This window comes from Macrotis lagotis, chromosome 1, assembly GCF_037893015.1.
Source record: "Macrotis lagotis isolate mMagLag1 chromosome 1, bilby.v1.9.chrom.fasta, whole genome shotgun sequence".
Taxonomy (NCBI): Eukaryota; Metazoa; Chordata; class Mammalia; order Peramelemorphia; family Peramelidae; genus Macrotis; species Macrotis lagotis.
Genome location: NC_133658.1, coordinates 859,494,253 through 859,518,031, shown reverse-complemented (window position 1 = coordinate 859,518,031; position 23,779 = coordinate 859,494,253). Strand labels below are relative to the sequence as shown.

The window sequence follows — 23,779 nt, the reverse complement described above, 5'->3', positions numbered from 1 at the left end:
TCATCTTCCATTCTATTTCCCTTCTTTAAACCCTCAGGACAGAATCAATGCATCCCCAGACTGCTTGAAAGACATTAAAAGTCCTGAAGGGACATTATCCTAGTCCCTTCCGCTTGTTGAAATAAGTTTACTTCTAGCTTTCTCTTTACTCAAATGTTTGCATTTCAAAATTCCTGGTATTTTCATCAGAAATACTTGGAAATACTCTCTATTCCATTAAAGTTCTATTTCCCTCTCTGGAGGATTATATTTGGCCTTGCAGAACAGTTGGTTGTAAGACTATCTTTTGCCTTTTGGAAGGGTTTTTGCTCTATCGTTAACCTGCACAATTTGAGAACAAATGTTTTCTTTGGAATTCAGTTAATCCTTAAATATGATTATGTAGAATGTACACATAGAAGTTTTTTTAAAGTTTAGAAATATCCAAGTATCTGTGTAAGGGTGCACTGAGTAATAATATTTAGTGATTTTAAGATTGTAAGCTCCTTGGAGTCAGATCTATTTCTGACCTTATGTATGCCCAGCCCCATAGCATAATGACTAGAACATTTAGTAGGCACTTAATCTTTTGGTTGAGTTCAACTGTTGTTTAATCCAAAGCAAGAATTCAACATCTATGCAAGTTCCAAGATAAAGATTTTGTCTCTGTGTACACATTTAGGCTTGCATGTGGATATATTTGAATTCACATGTGTGTACACAGATACTGTTTAGCTCACATTTACACCAATACAATCTTGTGAAGGAGGCAATGAAGGTACTGTGATTCCTGCCTAATTTGGTCACATGTATATAAGTTGAAATCACAATGGAGATGTGAATCAAGACCTTTGGATTCCAAGCAAATGTGCATACATTTAACAATGAGTTGTAAAAGCAGAGGCTAACCCATTTCTCTCCTTCACCTTTTACCTGAAAACTGTTTCTGTTAACATACAGTAATTATGGGATGGGGAAAAACAGACCATTGTACAAGTTCTCATCTGAGTAGGCAGTGAATTAAGATTGCAAAACTCTAGCTGACGTACACAAAATAAAAACTATTGGATTCCATTCCCAATACTACAGGACACAGAGATATGAGAATATCACATATTTAAGCCTTTTTGAGATAGTGGATTTAGCTATAGGCTTTCTCTGGGTTTTGTCCACAGAAACATTAGTAGTTACTTTCTATTTACAAAGTTTGTTAGAAACAGCATGAGATTTGGAGCCTGAACACCTGATTCAAAACCTAACTTGACTAACCACAAGTGCAACCTTGGACAAGTCATTTAACCTCTTATAGGCTTCAGTCTTCTCATTTGAAAAGTGAGGGGCTAGATTAAATGATCTCCAATATCCCTTCTACTTTTAAAATTATTATTCTAGTTTGAATTGCTTATCTGTAAAACTCTCACAGATTTGAAAAGTCTGTATTAATATAATAACAATTACATTAATAATACATTAGATTAAGGATCAGTCAACCTAAGTTCAGAAGCTCATTGCTAGAGGGTTGACTACTAAATGACTAAGATTAAACAGGAATAATCTATAACTTATATAGATGGTGTGTCTCTACTAAACAACTCACAAAGTTTTAAAATACCAGAGGGGAATTTACTCTAATTCTTTCCCATCCTAACTTTCCCTACTCAGTTAATTGTATGCTTTTTAGAATCTTTTGTGACCACTCCAATTGTTTAAAGCAATGTCCACTTAACTATGGGATTCAATATATCACAGTACATACAGAGAGGCCCATTTTCATTAAGGCATAAGTGGAACTGAAGAACCTCTAAGGTTACATGTATAGACTTGAAATCCCATACATACATACATACATACATACATACATATATATGTAGAGAGAGAGAGAGAGAGAGAGATGGACATAGATAGATATAGATATATATATCATAAGAATGAGAAAGAGGGGCTGGAAACTTGAGAAGAAAGCAAATTAAGAACATGGAATGCTTCAGAGAAAGCCTAGGAGTACAGAAAGGGCTGGGTTCATCCCCAGGAGAGACCAGGCTCCCAGGTCTACCCCTTGTGCTCACCAGTTGGAATGGTGACTTGTCACTCAGCCTTTCCAAACTCCAAACTTTGGTCTCATTAGCTGATATGGATCAAATGAAACTATGTGAAACAGAGTAGAAACTTTAATGTGCCATGGAAATGTTGAAAGCAATGATCTTCACTCTCTTCTGCTATAACTTTATGCCATTACCCTACTCTGCTCTTATTACCATGGAAATAATTTGGGATCTAGTATTTATTCTATTATTGTCTCAATCTAACCCCTCTGATTAGACCACCCAGCCAACTGAGGAACACCACAGTGATGAGGAAATCTCTCATTCTAAGAGAAATGGTGTGGAATAGTGGAAAGAAACACTGTTACTTAGAAAGATATGGGCTCAAGTTTTATTTCTGCCATGTATAGGTTGTGTGACCCTGAGCAAGTCACTTACCCTCTCGAGGCCCCAGGCAACTCTAAGACTAGAAGTTGCAGAACAGGTGTCAATCTGCATTGGGAGAGGACGTTCCTCACCAGGAGTTCCCCTACACCAATAAAATCAGAGATTTGAAGCGAAACAAACAAAAGTTCTCAGAATGAATTTACACTATGAGAACATATGCCCATACATGTAAACAAAATTCAAAAGAGATAAAATAGTTAATTCTATAATGACTCCTTTGTGAAATAATGCTCAGGAACAAAGGAAAATCAGAGAAACAACTCAGGATCAGAATCAGGATTTATTGACCTTCCAAGAACAATAGGCATGATAAAAGTCAAAACAGGAGTGATCTGGACAAGTAACTTTGTTTCTAGGATCCAGAAGTAACTAGGAGATACTAACAACAATGTGAGGTCTAACTATATCCTCAGGAAGAGGATTAGCATATTGGAAACCAACAACACACGTCTGGCTCCCTGGAAACCACATAGGCAATTACGTGGTACAAGAATTTTCATAAGGGACAGAGATTCTACCCAGAAAATCATATTCTTCCCTCTTATGTTCCTGCTTGGAGGTGTCATCAACTAATTCTGGATTCTCTGTCACACATCTGTTCTATACTTGGTCTGTGCTCTGCCCAGAAAACATTTTGGATTTAAGGACTTGAATAGAGAAGACAAATCAGACCCATGTCCTCTTGCTTTATGATTTGGAAATGGAAAACAGAAGTAACATGAGTAAATCCAGGGAACTTATGACAAAATTGGCTACTGCAACCTAGTTTTCTTTGTACAAGAATAAGGAGATCAAGAATGGTGGTGAAGAGAAGATAGGGCTGAGCAAAAGATGGTCAGGTACACGGTTCCATGAGCAAGAATTGGAGAAATTTCACAGATGAGGATAAAGAATTTATTAATCAACTGAGATTAATGTAAATGGTAATGATAAATGTAAGTTATTGCTCAGCATGTAGCACAACACAGGTGATTGATTATTCCTTTGAATTGGATCAGACCTGCTGCCTAATCAAACTTGTGGGATGAGTAAAGGTATGAAACCAGATGAACAAAATGAGTTGCCCAGTAAACAATCTCATTTTATCCATATACATTAAAGAAAATCAGCGAGTCTTCCGTCTGGCCACAGGAGTACATGAATTATGCACAAGGCACAATCTCTTTCCAGCCATGAGATACTCATCCTCAACCTTGCAATGAATTTATCATTTTACTCTTCTTTTCCTGTTACTGATTTACCCTTCAAACTACTTCTTGATTAGATGGAATCCTGACTGATGGCTCCAAAAGTTAGGGAGGATATAGGGAATCAGAGTACTTTCTCTGAGAAATACAGGTAGCTATTCTCCAAGTCCTTTCTCTGAGTCTCAGTTTCCTCAAAAAGAAAACAAGTGGGACAGACTAATTGGTTGTGAAGGGCCCTTCCAGTTCTGAAAGAATTGTTTCTTCATCTCCAAACTCTTATTTCTCATCTGCCACCCCCAAGGCAAGTTTTACACACAAACAGAATGAGCAGTTCACTGATGGTATGAAGGGAGGAGAACCCTCTATTCAAAAAATAAAATGCTTCTCTGTAAGGGACTGTTGTGTGTGGGAGTACTGTAAACTTTTATCACCTGGGGTCCTCTAGCACCCAGAGCATTGGTTTACTAGTTGATTGGAGAGTGCCACGGGAGTGGGAGTGGACCAGGGAGTGGGGAATGATATTTAAACACTTGTATTTGGTTTAATAAAGGGAGAATTTGGAGAACTTTCCATCCTTGTCTCCCATCTCTTCAACATTCACCTGGATAAGGGTAAGCTAGTCTGGCAGGAACCTAACACTTCTCAAGCCTCACTGGATTTGTCCTAATGTCCTCCTAGACTTCACCAAGGGGAAAAAAAGGCAAACAATATAAAAACCTTCCAAATTCTTGCCAATTTTCCCTAGGGGACTCTCTATTCTCCTCCTACTTTCATTTGGGGAAAAAATGGATTTAAAAAAATGAACAAAACAATGGAGACCCAAATATTCATACACTGGCACTTGGCTTGCTCATAAAGATTTTCTAAAAACTGGAATAGTAAGTTTTCTAAGTAAATCTATAAAAGATAATGAACTTCTGATAATCTTAAAATCCCATCAACACTAGGGTTCTCCCTGTACTCCTATAGCAGTTTAGGGTTTCCAAAGTAATTTTGCCTACATATATTCTTTCATTTAATTATCACAACAGCCTTGTAGATTGGTAGGTCAGGTAGTACTTTCCCCTTTTATGGATGAGTTCAAAGACTATGGGGTGGCATAGATAGAGCTGGCCTAGGAGTCAGAAAGGCCAAGGTTCAAATACTATCTTGTACAGACTGTGAAACCTGGGCAATCCCATGACTTTTTTTTTTTAAGATTTTTCAAGGCAACAGGGTTAAGTGGCTTGCCCAAGGTCACATGGCTAGGTAATTATTAAGTGTCTGAGACCGGATTTGAACCCAGGTACTCCTTACTCCAAGGCCAGTGCTCTATCTACTGCGCCACCTAGCCACCCCTAATCCCATAACTTAAGAGAAATCAGGTGCTTTTAGTGAGCACCTGCAGAGAAGGTGCTCACTGATTCTGGTACAAGGAGCTAGCTCTTGATGCTGCTGAAACTATAGATCTAGGTCATCTCAAAAAGAGGAAAAAAAAAGAAACAGAAACCTGAGCAGCCTGAGGTTCAGAGGGTTTCCTTCACCTGCCCCATGTCTCACCCAACTAGTGAGTGGCAGCCCTCTAACTCCCAATCCAGGGCTCCTTGCACCAAACCAAGCCACCTCTCTCCTGAAAACATGGCCAATTAACAGGCAGGACAAGTTCCCAGAAAGCCTCATAGCATGACCTTTATATCATTACCATTTCGGACGACTGCCCAGCAAAACTGAGTATAATCCTTCAGGGGGAAAAAAACGGACATTCAATTAAATGGTGGGCTTTCAGGCATTCTTGATGAAAGGATCAGAGCTAGACAGAAACTATGACTTTCAAATACAAGGCTCAAGAGAACATAAAAAGGCAAACAGGAAAGGGAAATCATAAGGAATTTAATAAGGCTACTGTTTACATTCCTATATGGGAAGATTAGAACTTTTTTATTATTATGGAAGTTAGGAGTATAAGACAGAGGGTACAGTTGTGAGTTGAATATGAAGAGATGATATCTAAAAAAATAAAATTAAGGGGTGAGAAAGGAATATACTGGAAAAAGGAAGAGCTAGAATGGGATAAATTATCTTACAAAAAAGAAACAAGAAAGAGTTTTTATAGAAAAAAAGGAGAGGTGAGCGAGAGTGAACTGAATGTCCTATCAGACAGAATTGGCTCAAAGAAGAAATAACACACACATTCAGATGGATATAGAAATCTACTTTACCCTAAGGGCTGATAGAAGGGAGGGCAAATTGGGGAAGGGGGTTGATAAGAGATAAAACACTTTTGAGAAGGGACAGGGTGAAAGGAGAGAGAGAGAGAACAGAATAAATGGGGGGGGGTAAATAGAATAGGATGAAGGGCAATAGATTTAACAATACTAACTGAAAAAAAGAGGACTAAGTCAAATTTATAAAAATAAGAGCCATTCCCCGTTTGATAAGTGATCAAAAGATATGAACAGTTTTCATGTGAAGGAATCAAAACTAATTATAGCCACATGAAAAAATGCTCTCACTATTAACTAGAGAAATGTAAATTAAAGTAATTCTCAGTTAACACCACATACCTATTAAATTGACTAATAGGATTGTAAAGGAAAATGACAAATTTTGGAAGGGATGTGGGAAAAATGGGAGATTAACACACTATTGGTAGATTTGTGAACTGATTCAATGAAACAGTGAAACTATGCCTAAAGGAGCATAAAATCATACACCCCTTTTGACCTAGCAATACCATTATTAGGTCTGTAACCCAAAAGTGATTTAAAGAAAAAAAAGAGAAAGGACCTAGATGTACACAAATACTTATAGCAGCTCTTTTCTGATGGCAAAGAATTGGAAATTGAGAGGATGTCCATCAATTGAGGAACTGCTTATGATGGAATAATATAGTGCTATAAGAAATGATGGGCAGGATGCTCTCAGAAAAACCTGGAAAAATTTACTTGAGTTGAGGAAATGTACTGCATACAAAGTAATAACAAAGTAATAGCAGTACTGTGGGATGATCAGTTGTGAGTAAGTTATTCTGAGCAATACAATGATCCAAGAAAGCTATCCATTCAGTTGTAAGTAAGTTAGTTATTCTCAGCAATATAATGATCCAAGACAACTATCCATCCCCAAGGAAAGAAAGGATGGTATCTGAATACAGACTGAAGTATATTTTTTTCACTTTCTTTTTCCTGAGGTTGGGTTTTTTCCAATTTGTTTTCTTTCACAACATTACTAACATGGAAATGTTTGTATGACTATACATGCATAATCTTTATTGACTTATTTGCCATTTAAAAGTTGGGGAGGGAGGGAGAAAAGGAGAGAATTTGGAACTCAAGTTTTAAAGTTAAGAAATGTTTTAACATGTAACTCGGGGAAAATAAAATACTAAATAAATTCAAATTTATCCTAATCATCCTCCTTATGTAAACAAACTTAACTAGCTGTATATACCAAAAAAAAAAAAGACTTCATTTGCAGGTGAGATGGAAACTGAAGAGCTGGAATATATTGATCAAGCTCTCAAAAGATCAATAAACTATTCTCCTGGAATACCATTATTGATAATTGAAAATGTATACCTGTAGGAATTCTTCAAATTACTAAGACAATCATACCAATTGTCCAGAAAACATTTGAGTAAACCTTTTTTTAAGAGACTGAATACGAATGAAATTTATATATGGAATAAACATTAAGCACTGAATCTCAGTACTTAAGATGGACAGGTCTGCAGAGTCAAACTTTGTGAGAATACCACAATTTGATTTGGGGGCTTTACAGAGATGAGAGGGGACACAAGTCTTCAAGGCTAAATTATTAGGGGTGGAGGGAAAAAAGAAACAGATTTGTCACTGGCAGTTTAGACTAACAGAGCATTTTATGGGTCATAAGTATTCTGCACACCTCTCAACAACCCTTTCTTGCCATAGCCAGGTAAAATCCTATCATGCCCATTTTACAAATGAAGAAATAAAGGCTCCAAAAGATTAACATTTACTGAAGTTCACATATCTAGTAAATGGCATCAGTGGGATTTGAACTTGAACTCTTTGACTCCACCTCCCTGGGCTAGCTCCAGCAGGAAGATCTCAGCTGCATATAGGCTTGCACATGTTTGGTTTTTTTTTAGGTTTTTTGCAAGGCAAATGGGATTAAGTGGCTTGCCCAAGGCCACACAGCTAGGTAATTATTAAGTGTCTGAGACCGGATTTGAACCCAGGTACTCCTGACTCCAAGGCCAGTGTTTTATCCACTATGCCACCTAGCAGCCCCAGGCTTGCACATGTTGACTGAGAATGAATTGATTCCATGCATTCTAAATCCTGCTGCCTAGCAAGTACATCACTGGTCAGAATAGAGAGACAAAAGGTCATCAGATTTTTTTTCAGTGGAAAATAATTACCAATATTTTAGGAAAAACAACTCAATGTTAATATCTCATTGAGGAATTAATATACTCTTTGTATGTGGAAATCAATGCATTCATTCAAAACTCTTAACCATCAAAGGAACTGCAGGATTTTTACCTGCAGTCCGTCTTATAGTCCCCTTTGGCCCAATGACTGACAACAACATCCAGAATCTGAAATTTGGTAATATAGGAAATACTATAATGGCTTAAATTTCATTATTATGACAGCATAAATATACTCTCAGATAGTTATGGTTCCACTAACTATTTTGACCTTGGGTCACCTCTCTGAGATGCCCATTTTCATATCTGTAAAAGATAGATTAAATGATTTTTAAAGTTCTCTCTTTAATATTTTATACTTTATTTAATGCTAATTTAACATATTTAATATTCTAAGATTCTAATATACTTTTGTACATATATCACTTGTTATTTCAAAGAGTATGTAATAACCTATGGTCCTCAAAATAGAAATTTTCCTACATCTTTGTTTCAGGGAGAAAAAAACAGCATTACAACCAAGTTTAGAAGGGAAATGCTACAAAGGGCTAGAAAACCTTAGGTCCAGCAATACTATTTCTGGGTCTGTATCCCAAAGAGTTCATAAAAAAGGGAAAAAGACCCACATGTATAAAATTATTTATAGCAGTTCTTCTTGTGATGGCAAAGAACTGGGAATTGAAAAGCGACTCTTCAATTAGGGAATATTTGAATAAGTTGTGGTATATAAATGTGATGGAATACTCTTGTTCAGGAAAACACGAGCAACTTTTTGGTAGTGGCCAAGAACAGGAACTTGAGGGGATGCCCATCAATTGGGCAAAGGTTGAACAAGTTGTGGTATATGTTATGTGATAGAACATTATTGTATTATAAGAAATCACGAGGGACGGGAATTTCAGAAAAGTCTGGAAATACTTGCATGAATTGATGCTGAGTGAGATGAGCAGAACCAGAACATTAAACGCATTAGCAATAATTATAAGGGCGGCTAGGTGGTGCAGGGGTCTGGTGGCCCTGGGGTCTGGAGCACCTGAGTTCAAATCTAGCCTCAGACACTTGATAATTACCTAGTTGTGTGACCTTAACCTCATTGCCTTGCAAACAACAAACAAACAAAAAAAAAACCAAACCCCCCAAACCAATAATATGGGGTGAAGATCAACTTGTTCATTTTAGCAGTAAAATATTCAAAGTCAATTTTAAAAAATTTGTGATGGAAAATGCCATCTGTATCTAGAGAAGGGACTGTGGAGTTTAAATGAAAACCAAAGCAATTTTTTAAAAGATGCCTTATGTACTATATCATTTTTTTCTTTTTAATGCTTTCTTTTTTTCTGTTTGGATCTATTTCTTTTCTCACATGCTCAATATCAATCTGTGTTTAGCATGATTATAAATGTAAAGCCTATATCAGATTGCTTTCTGACAGGGGGTGTGGGGAGGGAAGGGAGAAAAAATAGTAAAACTCAAAACCTTACAAAAAAAATGATTGGTAAAAACAACCATTGCACAATTGGAAAAGCAATTGAATAAAATATTTTTTAAAACATCAGAAGAAAAGTTAAAAAGAACAAAAACCCAGAAATTATGAGCAAAAAAAAAATATGAAAAAAAATCATGAGCAGGTAGATTTCAGAAAAACCTGGAAAGATTTATATGAACTGATGCTCAGTGAAGTCAGTAGAACCAAGAGAACATTGTGTGCATTAACAGCAATATTGTGTGATGATCCTTAATAATTGCCTTGCTGTGTGACCTTAAACAAGTCACTTAACCCTATTGCCTTAAATAAATAAAATTTAAAAAAATTGTGTGATCAACTATAACAGCAATTTTTGAGCAACTTTTCTCAGCAATACAGTTATCAAAAACAAATCCAGAAGACTTGTGATGGAAAATGCCATCCACATCCAGAGAAAAAATATGACATATATATATATATATATATATATATATATAACCTTGGGCATATTACTCAATTCATAGGGAGGGAAGGTAGGCTGAAAAATGTGAATTCAAAATCTTACGAAAAAATTAATGTTGAAAACTATCTTTACATGTAATTGGAAAAAAAATAAATTAAATTTTTAAAAGGGGGACAGGCTATAAGGATCATCCATCCTACTTGAAAAGAACAAGTCAGAAGCTGGTGAACTCCAAGAAAAAGGTCAAATCTGTATACTACTATACCACCTCAGAACTGGCAACTGTCACACAAAAATACCCACCTTAACTGTGCCATCATCGCTGCCAGTGCAGACTAGCTGGGGACCCCTCCTGGCAGGGTAACAGGAATTCACAAAGGAAGTATGCCCCTTCAGCCTCTTAATTCTTTCTCCGGTCTCACTATCCCACACAGCAACAGTTTTATCTGTGGAAGCTGAGAAGAGCATGCTGAAAGGTAGAGAACAAGGGAGAGAAAAAAAAAAAGAGAAAGGTTTTGGTTAAAACAGACACTAAATGATTTTATTCTATCCATTTGCCAGCCATGTAAAAAGGTACAATAAAGCATATAATATTTAAAATATAATAAATTTCTAGGTAGCAAATGATCTGAAAAAGATCAGGGGAGGGTGAATGGACTCCAAACTTAACAAGTTAGCCCAAATTAGAATAGTCTCTTTGGGGGGGGGGGCTCCCTTTCACTACAGTCCTTTAAGCAAAGTCTGAAGGACCATTTGTTGGGAGATCATATAGTGAGGATTCTTATTTAAGTACTTTGGACTAAATAGTTTCAGATGTCTATTCCAATCATTGTGCCCTTAAAATATTTTTCAGATTAAAAGATTTTCAAGGTTAGATCTGTGTTTTCCTTATGACAAGTATACCTTCTATGCTTTCCCATCCATATCTTTCCATTATGCTTCCTGATAATTCATTCTAAGCATTAGATGCCTTCTACTGATTGTTTAAATGTCCGAGGGCAAGCAAGCAGTGGTTCATTCTTGTTTCTCATTTTACCCATATGGCAGGTACCCCAGGATATCTTTTAAATAACTTCATACATACACAAACACACACATATAATCACTGCAATTCTACTACAGCCTTAGGAACAATATGCATCAATCCATGGTGTTTTGGGTTGTTTGCCATTTCCATCTCTCTGAAATCATGATGGTTCCTTGTTCATATGCAAAAACATAACCAGACCTAGTGGTCCTAAAGAAATGAGCTTTTATGGTAAAAAACATTTTAGAATCATTGAAAATTCACTATTTTCAAAATGCCAATGACTTCCCCTAAACAATTTTGGAAACAAGACACTGTCTATGTGTATGTCATATTCTAAATTACATGACTTTTTCCATATATTTTGTTTCTGCAGAGTCTGGTTACACTAATCCCTGGTACAGTGGGAAAAGAGCTAGATTTGGAATCAGAGAATGCAGGTTCAAGTATTAAGTCCACGTCTTATTACCTCTATGACATCAGGCAAGTGAATTCCCCTAAGTGTGTTTCACTCTCCACATCTACAGATGGGAAGATTTAGGCAACAAGTTTTCCAAGATTCCTTCCAACTCCAAATCCTGTAATACTTTCACACCATTATGGATTAAGTTTTGTAATGTTGCAGAGCTTGATATAATTAATATAATGTCTTTGGAGAATCTAAATATTAAGAGAGAAACCTTTTGGACTCAGCCCAGGGTATCCTGCATTATCCTGGAAAATGCTTCAAATGAAGATGTTTAATGTCAATATTTGGCAGATCATAAAACAAAAATTATTTTCAAGTGGTCAAATTCATCAAATAATCATATGATGTTAAGTATATAATGAAGTTAAGATGCCTTACAGAAACTTTAAGGTAGCCTTTTTTTCTACTATGTCAAATACATTAACAAAAAAATCAATTAAGTTCTGTGATGCTAAAACCTTTATTTTCCTGTATGTATATACCACTCTTACAGATCCTAAAGGTGTGTATCTCACAGATACATGAGTCAGTAGCTGGTGTCTTCTCATTTGCTGTTTTAGGTTCAAGCATGTGATCTTTTCTATTTTTAAAAAAGCTCCAAAAAACCCTTGATAAACTCCTCCCTGAATGCCTTTCAAACTACAGTATCGACAGCACAGTGTATTGTGTCTTTGGTCTGATCCATACACTCTTCAATTTCATCTTCTTAAATGCCTTCACTACCTCTTCATAAATAGGAGTTTCCAGGTACTGAAGGAGGTGTCACAAGTCTAAATGTAGCAACTCCATTATCTTGGTTCTCAAGAAAATTTATTGGTAAATAAATCCTTGTGTGTGTGTGTGTGTGTGTGTGTGTGTGTGTGTGTGTGTGTGTGTCTGTCCGTCCATGGCTTTCTCTTTCCCCTTTCCTAGTTTTATCTACAAATACTCCTGGGGATAATTTGATAATTGGACCTTCATGGGGGGGGGGGACGCACCAGTGTTTTCTTAAATTTTCTTCAATGTTTTGTGATGTGACAAGATTCATAGTATTCCATGATCCTTCTTCAAAGTATTTTACAAAAAATCCTTTAGGTTTAAGTTGTCTTTGGTTATCAAATTTGATGACAGTCAACGTAGTTTCTGGATTCCAATAGTGTCTTCATTGAAGCAACGATTTATTATTCAATAAACTTATCTAAAAAAATCAAGAAGTGGGGGTATAGGTTTGGCCTTTATTCATTCTCACTTTTCAGAAAGGACTTTACACAGGTTGAGTGGGAATCACTATAACAATCCCTTCTCTTGAGCATGATTTCTTCTCATGTGATATCATCAAATCAGTTGATGATCTAAGTGGACAATCACCAATAATAGATTCTGAATAGATTGCTATTTTAGGTGCAAGTATGTGATCTCTTCTATTTTTTTTTTAGTTTTTTTGCAAGGCAAATAGGGTTAAGTGGCTTGCCCAAGGCCACACAGCTAGGTAATTATTAAGTGTCTGAGGCTGGATTTGAACCCAGGTACTCCTGGCTCCAGGACCAGTGTTCTATCCACTGTGCTATCTAGCTGCCCCGATCTCTTCTATTTTTAAAAAAGCTCATTTCCTCTCTATTAAAATATAGTTCATTTTCTTTTTTAACAATATTATCCAGCACTTGCCATAGTAGGGACTTAACTTGTTTTTGAATAGACTACTTTTAGACTAAGACTTTAGTTACTTGAATTCTTTGACCACAAATCATCTTTCCAACAAAGTTTCTATTATCTCTCTCTGTACCTACAATTTAAAAAGAAACTAAATTAAGAACAAGGCAATCTCTTCCATACTATTACATTCATTAAGTTGCAAGATTATCTTCTATAATCTCACAGCAAGCAAACCGAAATAACCAGTATCCTATGAAGAGATGTGCCTTTTCAGTCTTGGAAATACAAAATCACCAGTTCTGATCAACGTTTTTCAGATCATGCAGGAGAAACCATATGCCATGGTGGTTCCACTTGGCCACACCTTCTTTATGTCTTCTAGTTTCATTTAAAATGAGTGTTAATATGGATATGCATCGACTTGGGAATTGCTGGATAGAGATGGCAAAGGTTAAATTAAAGTTTATAAAATGTCTAAAAAGGATGTCACTTTCTGTCAATCTATTACAATCATTAGATATGGAAGGGGGCTGCATGACACAGATCTATTTTTAATTTTTGTTTTATGGACAACTATAGGCCAAAAAAGAATAAATCTATCATCTTATGTCCAATAATCTATTGATGAATGCCTCCATTAATTAAGCTGATCCTTGGAGCATAGGCATGTAAGACTGGAGTCAGTATCATGCTGGAAGCTTTTCTCTCTGGAAAGAAAACTACCAGAGCTTATATTTTATGGCACATCCCTCAAGATGGAGCACAGGAGAAGGACTTTTGTGAAAATTAAGTATCAGTAGGAAAAACAATGGCAGAAAGGCTAAGCAAATGACCCAGCATGCCCTGAGGTTTAATAAAGGTCTAAAAGGTTAAAAACAGGTATATATTTTCTTTTATCAGGGTTCCCTAACTGGGCAGTTGGGATGATATCTCTAAGGTTATGTTCCTGAGTGTCATTTCATGGTTTAGCTTATAGTGACACAGAAGACAAGAGGATGATAAACAAGAAAGCAGTGACTCTGGACAGTAGAGTTTCTGTACATTAGAGACTCATCATGATTTAATAAAGGATCATGAGAAGAACTAGTGTTAAATAAGCAATCATAACACTGGTACTCACCTCCCATCTGTGTTATAATGCAACTCCATGACTGCCCCACTGTGTCCTTTCAGGGTAGCATAGTTATCACAATCACCATATACATTCCACAACACTGTAAAGCAAACAGAGGAAGGTTTGTAAATGCTACTGGGCACTACCTCTCCAGGGTGGCCTGGAAACTGAATTATTGGAACTTGTTGACTCACTAGTATACAGATTACAGATGAGAACAAAAACTATTATAACAAAAAATTATAACAGAGTTCAGAGGATCATTCCTTCTCTTACCCTGGGCATCTGTGAGTAGAGGAGATGGAAATCAGATATATTGGAACTCTCTAATTCCTGTCTTCCACCTGGCTCCTCATATTCTTTTGGCAATGATTTTTGTTTGGTTTATGTAAGGCAATGGGGTTAAGTGACTTGCCCAAGGTCATACAGCTAGGCAATTATTAAGTGTCTGAGGCCAGATTTGAATTCAGGTAACTCCTGACTCCAAGGCCGGTGCACTATCCACTGCGCCACCTAGCTGCCCCTTGGCAATGATTTTTTCCCAGCAGAGGCCCCCCAACTAGAAGATAGGACTTCTCAAATAATGCCATGTCCCACCTCTCATTTTCAAGGATTCCCATTGCTTAGGGGATTGAAGTTCGCAGATATATTTTCTCTTCAGTATAATCTGAAATGCTAGCAACCTTTCCCTCAGATACAGGGTCATCTCAAATCTTCAGCTGCTATTCCCCATATAATAGTTAAGGAAACCTTTATGAACATCACTCTCAGACAATTCTTTTTTTTTTTAGGTTTTTGCAAGGCAAATGGGGTTAAGTGGCTTGCCCAAGGCCACACAGCTAGGTAATTATTAAGTGTCTGAGATCGGATTTGTACCCAGGTACTCCTGACTCCAGGGCCGGTGCTTTATCCACTATGCCACCTAGCCGCCCCAAAACAAAAATTTTTTAAAGAAGCCAGCATATCATTCAGTAATTTTATGGTTATTTTTCAAAAATTTCCTTTGAGGTTTAAAGAGTATACACAGAGGGGCGGCTAGGTGGTGCAGTGAATAGAGCACCGGCCCTGGAGTCAGGAGTACCTGAGCTCAAATCCGGCCTCAGACAATTAATAATTACCTAGCTGTGTGACCTTGGGCAAGCCACTTAACCCCATTTGCCTTGCAAAATTCTAAAAAAAAAAAAGTATGCACAGCACTGTATCTAAAGAAAAAGAACAGTTTGATTTGCTCTGGTCACATACTTCAGAACAAATATTTCTCCCAACCAACTAAGATACAGAAGGGAAGAAGGCATATAAGTAGCTAACTCATTCAATAAATATTTATTAAGGGTCTATTATATGGCAGACACCATGATAAGAGCAAAAATAGGCAAAAGTCAGTCCTTACCCTCAAGGAACTTACAATCTATAACATGCAAACAAATATATACAAAACAAGCTGTACACAGGATAAATAAGAAATAATTTAACAGAAGAAAAGCACTAAAATCAAGAGTGGTTAGAGAAGGTTCCCTGTAGAAGGAAGAATTTTAGCTGGGGCTTAAAGGAAGCAATAGAGGTAAGTAGTTGGAGGTTCCAGGTACAGGGACAGTCATAGAAAATGCCTGGAGCTGAGAAATAGGGAGTGTCTTATTCCTGGGATAGCCAGGAGGATAGGGTCAGGGGAAGGAAGAAAACTCATCAAGAAGTAAGTAGTAAAAATTTTTGAAAGGTAGTAAAAATTTTCGAAAGGTAGAAGTCTAGGTTATGAAGGGCTTTGAATGTTAAAGAGCATTTTGTATTTGCTCCTGAAGACAATAAGTCAATGAAAATTATTGAGTGTTAGGAGGGAAAGAAGGGACTGTCATGAGTGAACCTATGTTTAGGAAAACCACTTTAGAGGTTGGAGGATAGATTGGCATGGGGAGAGATTTAAGGCAGGCAATAGTCCTGGCATGAGATGATAAGGGTCAGTACTTAGAGGGAGCAGTGTTGGAGGAGAGAAGGGGGCACGTTCAAGAGATGTTGCAAAGATGAAATAGGCAGGCTTTTCAAACAGCTTGGATGGCAGGTGGGTGATGAGAAATTATAAGGGATCCCCGATAGGAGGGGGGCAGGGTTTAGGGGAAAAGATAATGAGTTGTTTTAGATATATAAGTAAGTTTAAGATGTCAACTAGACATCCAGTTCTAGTTGTCTGAAATGCAGCTGAAAATGCAAGACTACAGATTAGCAGAAGTTGGGGCAGGATAGGCAGATTTGAGAATTATCAGTATAATTAAATCCATGAGAGCTGATGAGATCACCATGTGAAACGTTACACAAGGTGAAGAGAAGAGGGTCTAGCACAGAACCCTGTGGGACATCTATACTTAAGAGGGAATGATCTGGAAGAGGATCCAGCAAAGAAGTCAAGAGAAGAAGTAGTAAGATAGGAAGGAGGAGAACCAGGAAAAAGCTGAAAACCTAGGGAGAAAGGAATATCAAGGAGAGAGCGTCAAAGGCTGCAGAGAGAGTAAAGAGAATGATGACTGAGAAGAGGTCACTGGATTTAGCAACTCAGAGATCACTGAGAACTTGGAGAGCAGTGTCAGTGAAATGAAGAGGTCAGCAGCTGGATTGTAAGGGGTTAAGAGAGGGAAATGAGAGAAAGTGGAAGCATCCATTTTAGCTGTCCTTTTCAAGGAGCTTTGCTACAAAGGGGAGAAGAGATACAGGATAATAATAGTGAACAGGAATAGACGGATCAAGTGAGGATTTTTCTGGATGGGGGAGACATGGGCATGGTTGCAGGTAGCAGGGAACAAGTCAGTTGACAGGGAAAGAATGAAAATTAGTGAAAAAGTGGAGATGACAAAGGGGACAATCAGTTGGTGGAGATAGTCTAGAATGGGATTGCTTGAAAAGTAGAGTGCTTAGCCTTGATAAAAATAAGGCTACTTCATCAGGTGAGAGAGAATGGCAGAAGGTACCTTTTTTTTGATTATATACATACACACACACACACACACACACAGTTCTCTCACTTCCTGTAACAAATTTAAGCTGAAAGTAAACAAAATTCCAGTAAGTTTCCCCTCTGCTTAATCAAGCATCCTATGAAAAAGATCTGATGATTTCAGTGCATTGCCAGGAACAAGTCAAGTTTAGTCAAAAAGCATATGATGTCCTAGGATGCACAAAGAGTCATAGTATTCAGTATTCATAATAAGGAGGCAAGAAGTTCCAAAACACTGTCCTGTCAAAGCATGTGAAGGGCAGGGTTTCACATACTGAGAAGAACATGGGTTAAGAATATCTTCGGAAGCACAGATAGAAAGGTGAGAGAACCATATTATAAGGCCATATTATAAAAGATCAGGTGAAGGAAGAGGGGATGCCTAGCTTAGAGAAGAAAAGTCTTTGAGAGCATGCGGAAATAATGAGATATGTTCAGCTTGGCCTTGGAGGGAAGAATTAAGAGCAATGGGTATTCTAGATAGGCAGATTTCTTCTGCCTTTTCACAGAAGGATAAGTGAATTTTGTCTGTTACACAGTACCCAAGCCACACTGAAATATGCCAAAGATTTCTGCTCCATTCATGATGTCTCTTTTGGAATACAAAAGAAGTGTTCAATAAAGAACTTCTACCATGCTGAACAGAAGAACATTTAATTAAGTTTCTGTTTCTTTAAAATTATCATTTTCCTCTGCTTAGTTTTTTTTTTAAGGATTTTGCAAGGCAAATGGGGTTAAGTGGCTTGTCCAAGGCCACATAGCTAGGTAATTATTAAATGTCTGAGACCACATTTGAACTCAGGTCCTGCTGACTCCAGGGCCAGTGCTCTGTCCACTGCGCCACCTAGCCGCCCCTCCTCTGCTTACTCTTAAGAATGTTTGTTTTATAAAGACTGAAGGATTAAAAGGGTTTCAATGCAAAGGTATAACATTTTCTTCTATGGGTGTTTTTATATTATCTTTGAACTGAAAATAAATATATCAAATAAAGGGAAAAAGTTGATGAAGAGAACTTTTCCTTGCCCTTGTGTTTCTTCTTTTACTTTTTACAAGGCTATGGGGTTAAGTGACTTGCCCAAAGTCACACAGTTAGATAATTACTGTGTCTGAGGTCACATTTGAATTCAGGTCCTCCTGACTTCAGGACTAGTGATGTATCTACTGCACCACCTAACTGCCCCCTTGGCTTTCTTTATAAAAGATGTAAATAAATTATTTTTTATTGATGTAAATAAATATTCCTTAATTAGAGCTGAATCTAAGCAGGAAGCTAAGGTGTCTCCTGACACATCCCAATATCTTATTTTTCAATTTCACTCCCTTCTCTTTTACAAAAACAAATTCCTACCATTGCTCTATCCTGATAAACTCACCCTCTCGCATATTTAGTTATTTCTATGAGAAATTACTTGGAATACCTTTAGATTATGGTTTAAATTTGACAGTTTGTATGTCTTCTAAAGAGGCAGACAATAAAGATAATGGTTACGAAAACATGCTTCTTTCTCCCCCTTTTCCTATGCACATGTCACCCTGCTCTCTCTCTCTCTCTCTCTCTCTCTCTCTCTATATATATATATACACACACACACACACACACACACACACACACTTGGTCTTTAAAGTATTTTCAAGACATTAACTGCTTGAAGGTGAAGTATAAAAGGAGATACATAAACAAAGTCTTACAGATGAGTCGGTCAAATCCTGCAGATGCTAAGGTGGATCCATTAGGGTGGAACTTGCTACAGTATACTTCCCCTTCATGTCCTGAGAGCAGCATGATAGGAGCCTGAAGGGAGGAACATCTTGGAGGCCCCTAAATACACAAGAGAAAGACAGGTTGGTTGCCATACTCATGGATTTAAGGAGAAGATGAGTGGTTGTTTGTTTTAGAAGAAAGGGAAGAGGAGTAAAAACATATGGATAGATCAACAAAAAAAAAGACACAAAACTAATTTTCTTATAAGATCAAATACATAAAAACAATTTCCCCCAAATTAACAAAAGGCTAAATCACAACTTTGAGTATCAAAACTATTGTGTCTTTCTTATTTTATCTCCAATCTTAATTGTCTCCTGGAAAACAGTGAGTCAATCAATAAAAACTTTACTAAGAGCCTAGGAATATAAAGAATGGCAAAAAACACAGTCCTGTCTTAAAGAAGCTTATGTCCTAATGAGTGAGACATTATGGAAGTTACCTTCTATATACACAGAACAAATACAGAGTTATGTGGAAGATAATTTCATAGGAAAGTCAGTAGCAGTGGGAGGATGGAAGGGGATACATGGAAAGGCCCAGTGCAGAAGGTGGAATCTGTGCCCGAGAGCCATGGGTGATGAAGGAAGAGTAGGTCAGGTCTAGGAAACAAATAGGGAAAAGGCAAAAGTAAGGAAATAAACAGAGAATTTTCCCCTTGATCCTGGAATTAGGAGAGAACTGCTAGAGAGAGAGAGAGAGAGAGAGAGAGAGAGAGAGAGAGAGAGAGAGAGAGAGAGAGAGAGACCAATCCTGAAAGAGACATGGACCATTAACTCAATTTAAATAATCTGGTAAATGGTTAATGCAGAGAGTAGTAACAACTACTGTCCAGGAGACCTCATGGGGCTGTTGTGCCAATAAAATGAGATAAGGTATGTCAGAATACTTTTAAAAGTTTGGCTACAATAATATATTCAACTTCTTACAAATTCAATTCATCATGTATTTATTGAACTTCTACCAGGATGAAATGTACTGCTCTAGGAGCTGGGATCTAAAGACAAAAATGAAAGCTGGGATTCACATTTTCCTGGAGATAGTGGCAGAAAATATGTGCACAGATAAGTTAACTCAAAAAATAATATTTGGAGGGGAGGCTCACTAACAGCTGGGGAAGTGGGAAGACTTCATGGCAGATGAATTCAGGATGAATCATAGAAACAAGGAAGATTAGGAAAGGTAGAAACAAGGAAGGTGTATACTTTAGGAAAGGGGGGAGGAAACAGAAGTAGGCGAACAAGTTGCATATAGTAATCCAACATACCCAATCAGTGACATTTATAGATCAGACCTCACCTATTTTATCTCTTCTGATCATTTTGAAAGGAAAGTGCTCTAGGTATTATCCCCATTATTTTAGATGGACAACTGAGGGTGGAGAGAGGGTCAGTGACTTGTCCCTAGTCCCATAGTTAGAAGAGAAGGAGCTGGGATTTCACCTCACATCCCAGATAGCTCTAGTCCCACACACTTGTCATTACAACAATGGATGGTACATGTGGAATACTGCACTTTGGTAAATGTAGATGATATACCATCTATTTTCTGAAACCAGTCTTTATTATAATGAAAACATTATGGGAGGGAGAAATAGATTATTAGTAAGAGACAGATGTTTTTAAAAATAAGGGCAATGGGAATCATATTGTGGTGGGTTGAGTTTGCATTTTATCTATAAGAGTTTTGTACAAGGGAGTGATATGGTCAGAAGGAAGATTTTGGCAGCTGTATGGAGAATGGATCGGAATGGAAAAAGCAAGGAGGCAAGTTAGAAAGTCATTATAACAGAGTACCTGAGTTCAAATCCGGCATTATAACAGCTTACAGCACCAAAGTGACAAGGACTTGAAAGAAAGGCACAGATGTGAGAGATGAAGGAACACTTTGCTGTGACAGGACTTAGCAACTAAATATGATATGGGAAAGGGAGAAGTCAAGGATGATCCCAAGGTTATGAACCTGGATGATGAGGAAACAAAACTAGAAAATTTTGAGGAGGGGTGTATTTACGAGATGATGAGCTCCATTTTTGGTGCACTGAATTTGAGATACTAATGGGACATTAAGGTATCTGGCACATCCCTGCTGAATTAGGGAATGGAAGCCCTGGTGAGAGATTAGGTTTAAGTATACAAATGAGAAAGTCACTTGAATAGAAATGAGAGTTGAATCAAGGCTGGTCGATAAGATCACTAAAAGAATGATAATCATAATCTAGTGAGAAGAGGGTCAAAGATTGAGTTTTGAGGGGCAGCTAGGTGGCACAGGAGATAGAGCACCAGCCCTGGAGTCAGAAGGACCTGAGTTCAAATTCAAATCTGACCTCAGTCACTTAATTACCTATCTGTGTGCCCTTGGCAAGTCACTTAACCCCACTGGCTTAAATAAATTTAAAAAAATAATAAAAAAAAAAGACTGAGCTTTGGGTAACAACAAAATTTAAGGAACTATAGACTGATGAAACAGCAAAAAAGACAGAGAAGATTGGAGGGGATATAATCCTGCTTCACTTAAGGAGTACCCATTAGAGAAAGCATGGGCCAGTGGAGAATATCCAAGACTTGGAACCAGGAAGGACTGTGTTCAACTTTCCACATCTGACACAAAGAATGAATCAATAAGCATGAAGTATCTATCTTGTGACTATGCTTTATCAAAACTGAAATAAAATGTTTAGACATATAAAGTCTTCAAGTTTGCAAAGCTCCTTCTCCACAGGAACTCTATGAAGCAGGGAAATGACATTATTATCCCCATTTTACAGATAAGAAAATTGTGAGGCTTTGAGTTGAAGTGACTTGCCCAGGATAAAAAAAGATCACAACTTGAATTCAAATCATCTAATTAACAGTCTAATGCTCTTTGTCCTATGCTGGGCAGCCTCTCATTGGACATCCATCATCACCTTCAAGGACCTGACAGTCTACTAGGGTGACAAAATACCAAACACCAATACAGAACATTAGAATATACACTATTACATGACATATACACTCCATTATAAATAAATTATTCAAGGTATAAAGAAGGTGAATGTTAATAAGCAAGGAGATTACTTGGGCTGGTTTATAAAGGGGAAAGAACACTGAAACTGGAATTAGGAGACACAGGTGCAAATTCTTTCACTCAATTTATAAATTGAAGGGGTGGCCTGGGTCACATCTTAAGTCCTTCTTTACTCTAAATCATTTGCTCCTAAGTTAAAAGGACTGTGCAAATATCAAGTATCCAGGATGGTTCTTGTCTCCTTTTGTCCATAGTCTACAGAGCAGTACTGAAGCCAAGACCAAAGACGCTTATGAGGACTGAGGTCTGGCTCTTTCACACTTCAAATTACCTTGAACAAGTCAATTCTAAACTCTGGACCTCAGCTTGTTCCTTTAGAAACTAGAGGTCTGTACCAGACACTATCTAAGGTCCTTTTAATTACTAGAACTGATGATCATAAGATCTTTTTCAGTCAATAAATGTTTATTAAAGTGTCCACTAAGTGCTAGGCACTGTCCTAATTGAAAGGAATTCAAAGATAAAAGATATTCCCTGTTCTCAAGGAGCTTTCTATCCAATGAGGGAGATTACATGCAAACAGCTATGTAATAACAAACTATATATAGGATAAGTATGAAATAATCAGCAAAGGAAAAAAATTAGAATTAAGGCAGATTGGGAAAGGTAGGGCTTTAGCTGAGACTTAAAATCAGGAGGGAGAGCATTCCAATAAAACCTTCCATCTCCTGACTTTGGGCATTTTCACTGGAATAGGCAGTGAAAATGCCCAAAGTCAGGAGATGGAAGGTTTTATTGGAGGAAGAATCAAGAGACCAGTGTCACTGGGGGGGGGGGGTTGTAAAAAACATAAGAAGACTAGAAAGGGGATGGGGGTGGGGACAGAGGGAGGGGAGTGAGGGGTGGTTATGAAGGGATTTGAATTCAAAACAGGATTTTATTTGATCCTGAAGAAGATAGGAAGTCACTGCCGGCTTATTAAATGAGGGTGTTATGAGACCTGCACTTCAAGAAGATCATTCAGAAGACTGAGAGGAGGATGAATTGGAGTGGGGAGAGAGAGAGATTATATAACAGTCCAGGCTTGCGATAGTAAAGATCTGTACCAATATAACAGCAATGTAGGAGAAGAGAAAGGAATATCTATGAGAGATGTTACAAGACACCTTATAGCTGGAGATGGGAGATTAGAGTTCAGTAGAGAGATTAGGGAAGAACAGGTACATTTGAGAATTTTCAGCAAAGAGAAGATAAATAAATCCATGGAAGCTAATGAGATCACCAAGTAAAAGAATATAAAGAGAAAAGTAAAGAGGATCAAGACAAAAACCCTTTGGGATACTCCCAATTGGAGAGTGTGAACTGGAAGAAAATCTAGGAAAAGGAGACTGAAGAGAAGTCAGAAGGTAGGAGATGAACTAGAAGAAAAAGTAGAGGATAAATAGAAGTGAGAAAAGAGTATAAAGGAGAGGAGGGAGATCAATAGTGTCAAAGGTTGAAGAGAACTGAGAAAAAGATCACTGGATTTGGTGACTGAAAGATTATTAATAGCTTTGGAAGAGAGGTTTCAGTTGAATGATTCACTCTGAAAAACACTAGAGAGTTAAGCAAATGAGAGGAAAGAAGTGGACACATCTGCTATAGGCAGCCTTTTCAAAGAGTTCAGTCATAGAAAGGAGAAAAGACAGAGAAAAGCAGCTAGAAGGGATAAATGGATCACGTAAGGGGTTTATTTTGAAGATAGGAGAGCATGTTTTCAGGCAGCAAGTAAACATCCAATAGAGAGGAAGAGATTGAAGACAGGTCAGAG

At 37.5% G+C, this 23,779-nt stretch overlaps 1 protein-coding gene across 1 annotated transcript in view; it reads right to left on the bottom strand.

Moving 5' to 3' along the window:
* SNRNP40 (small nuclear ribonucleoprotein U5 subunit 40) overlaps positions 1-23,779 on the bottom strand; it is a 52,617-nt gene that overhangs the window by 27,147 nt on the left and 1,691 nt on the right. The window contains exons 2-4 of the mRNA XM_074217869.1: positions 18,888-19,017; positions 14,225-14,318; positions 10,280-10,445 (exon numbers count right to left, since the gene is read on the bottom strand). Coding sequence (XP_074073970.1) covers positions 10,280-10,445; positions 14,225-14,318; positions 18,888-19,017 — 390 coding nt within the window. The remainder of the gene's footprint in view (positions 1-10,279; positions 10,446-14,224; positions 14,319-18,887; positions 19,018-23,779) is intronic.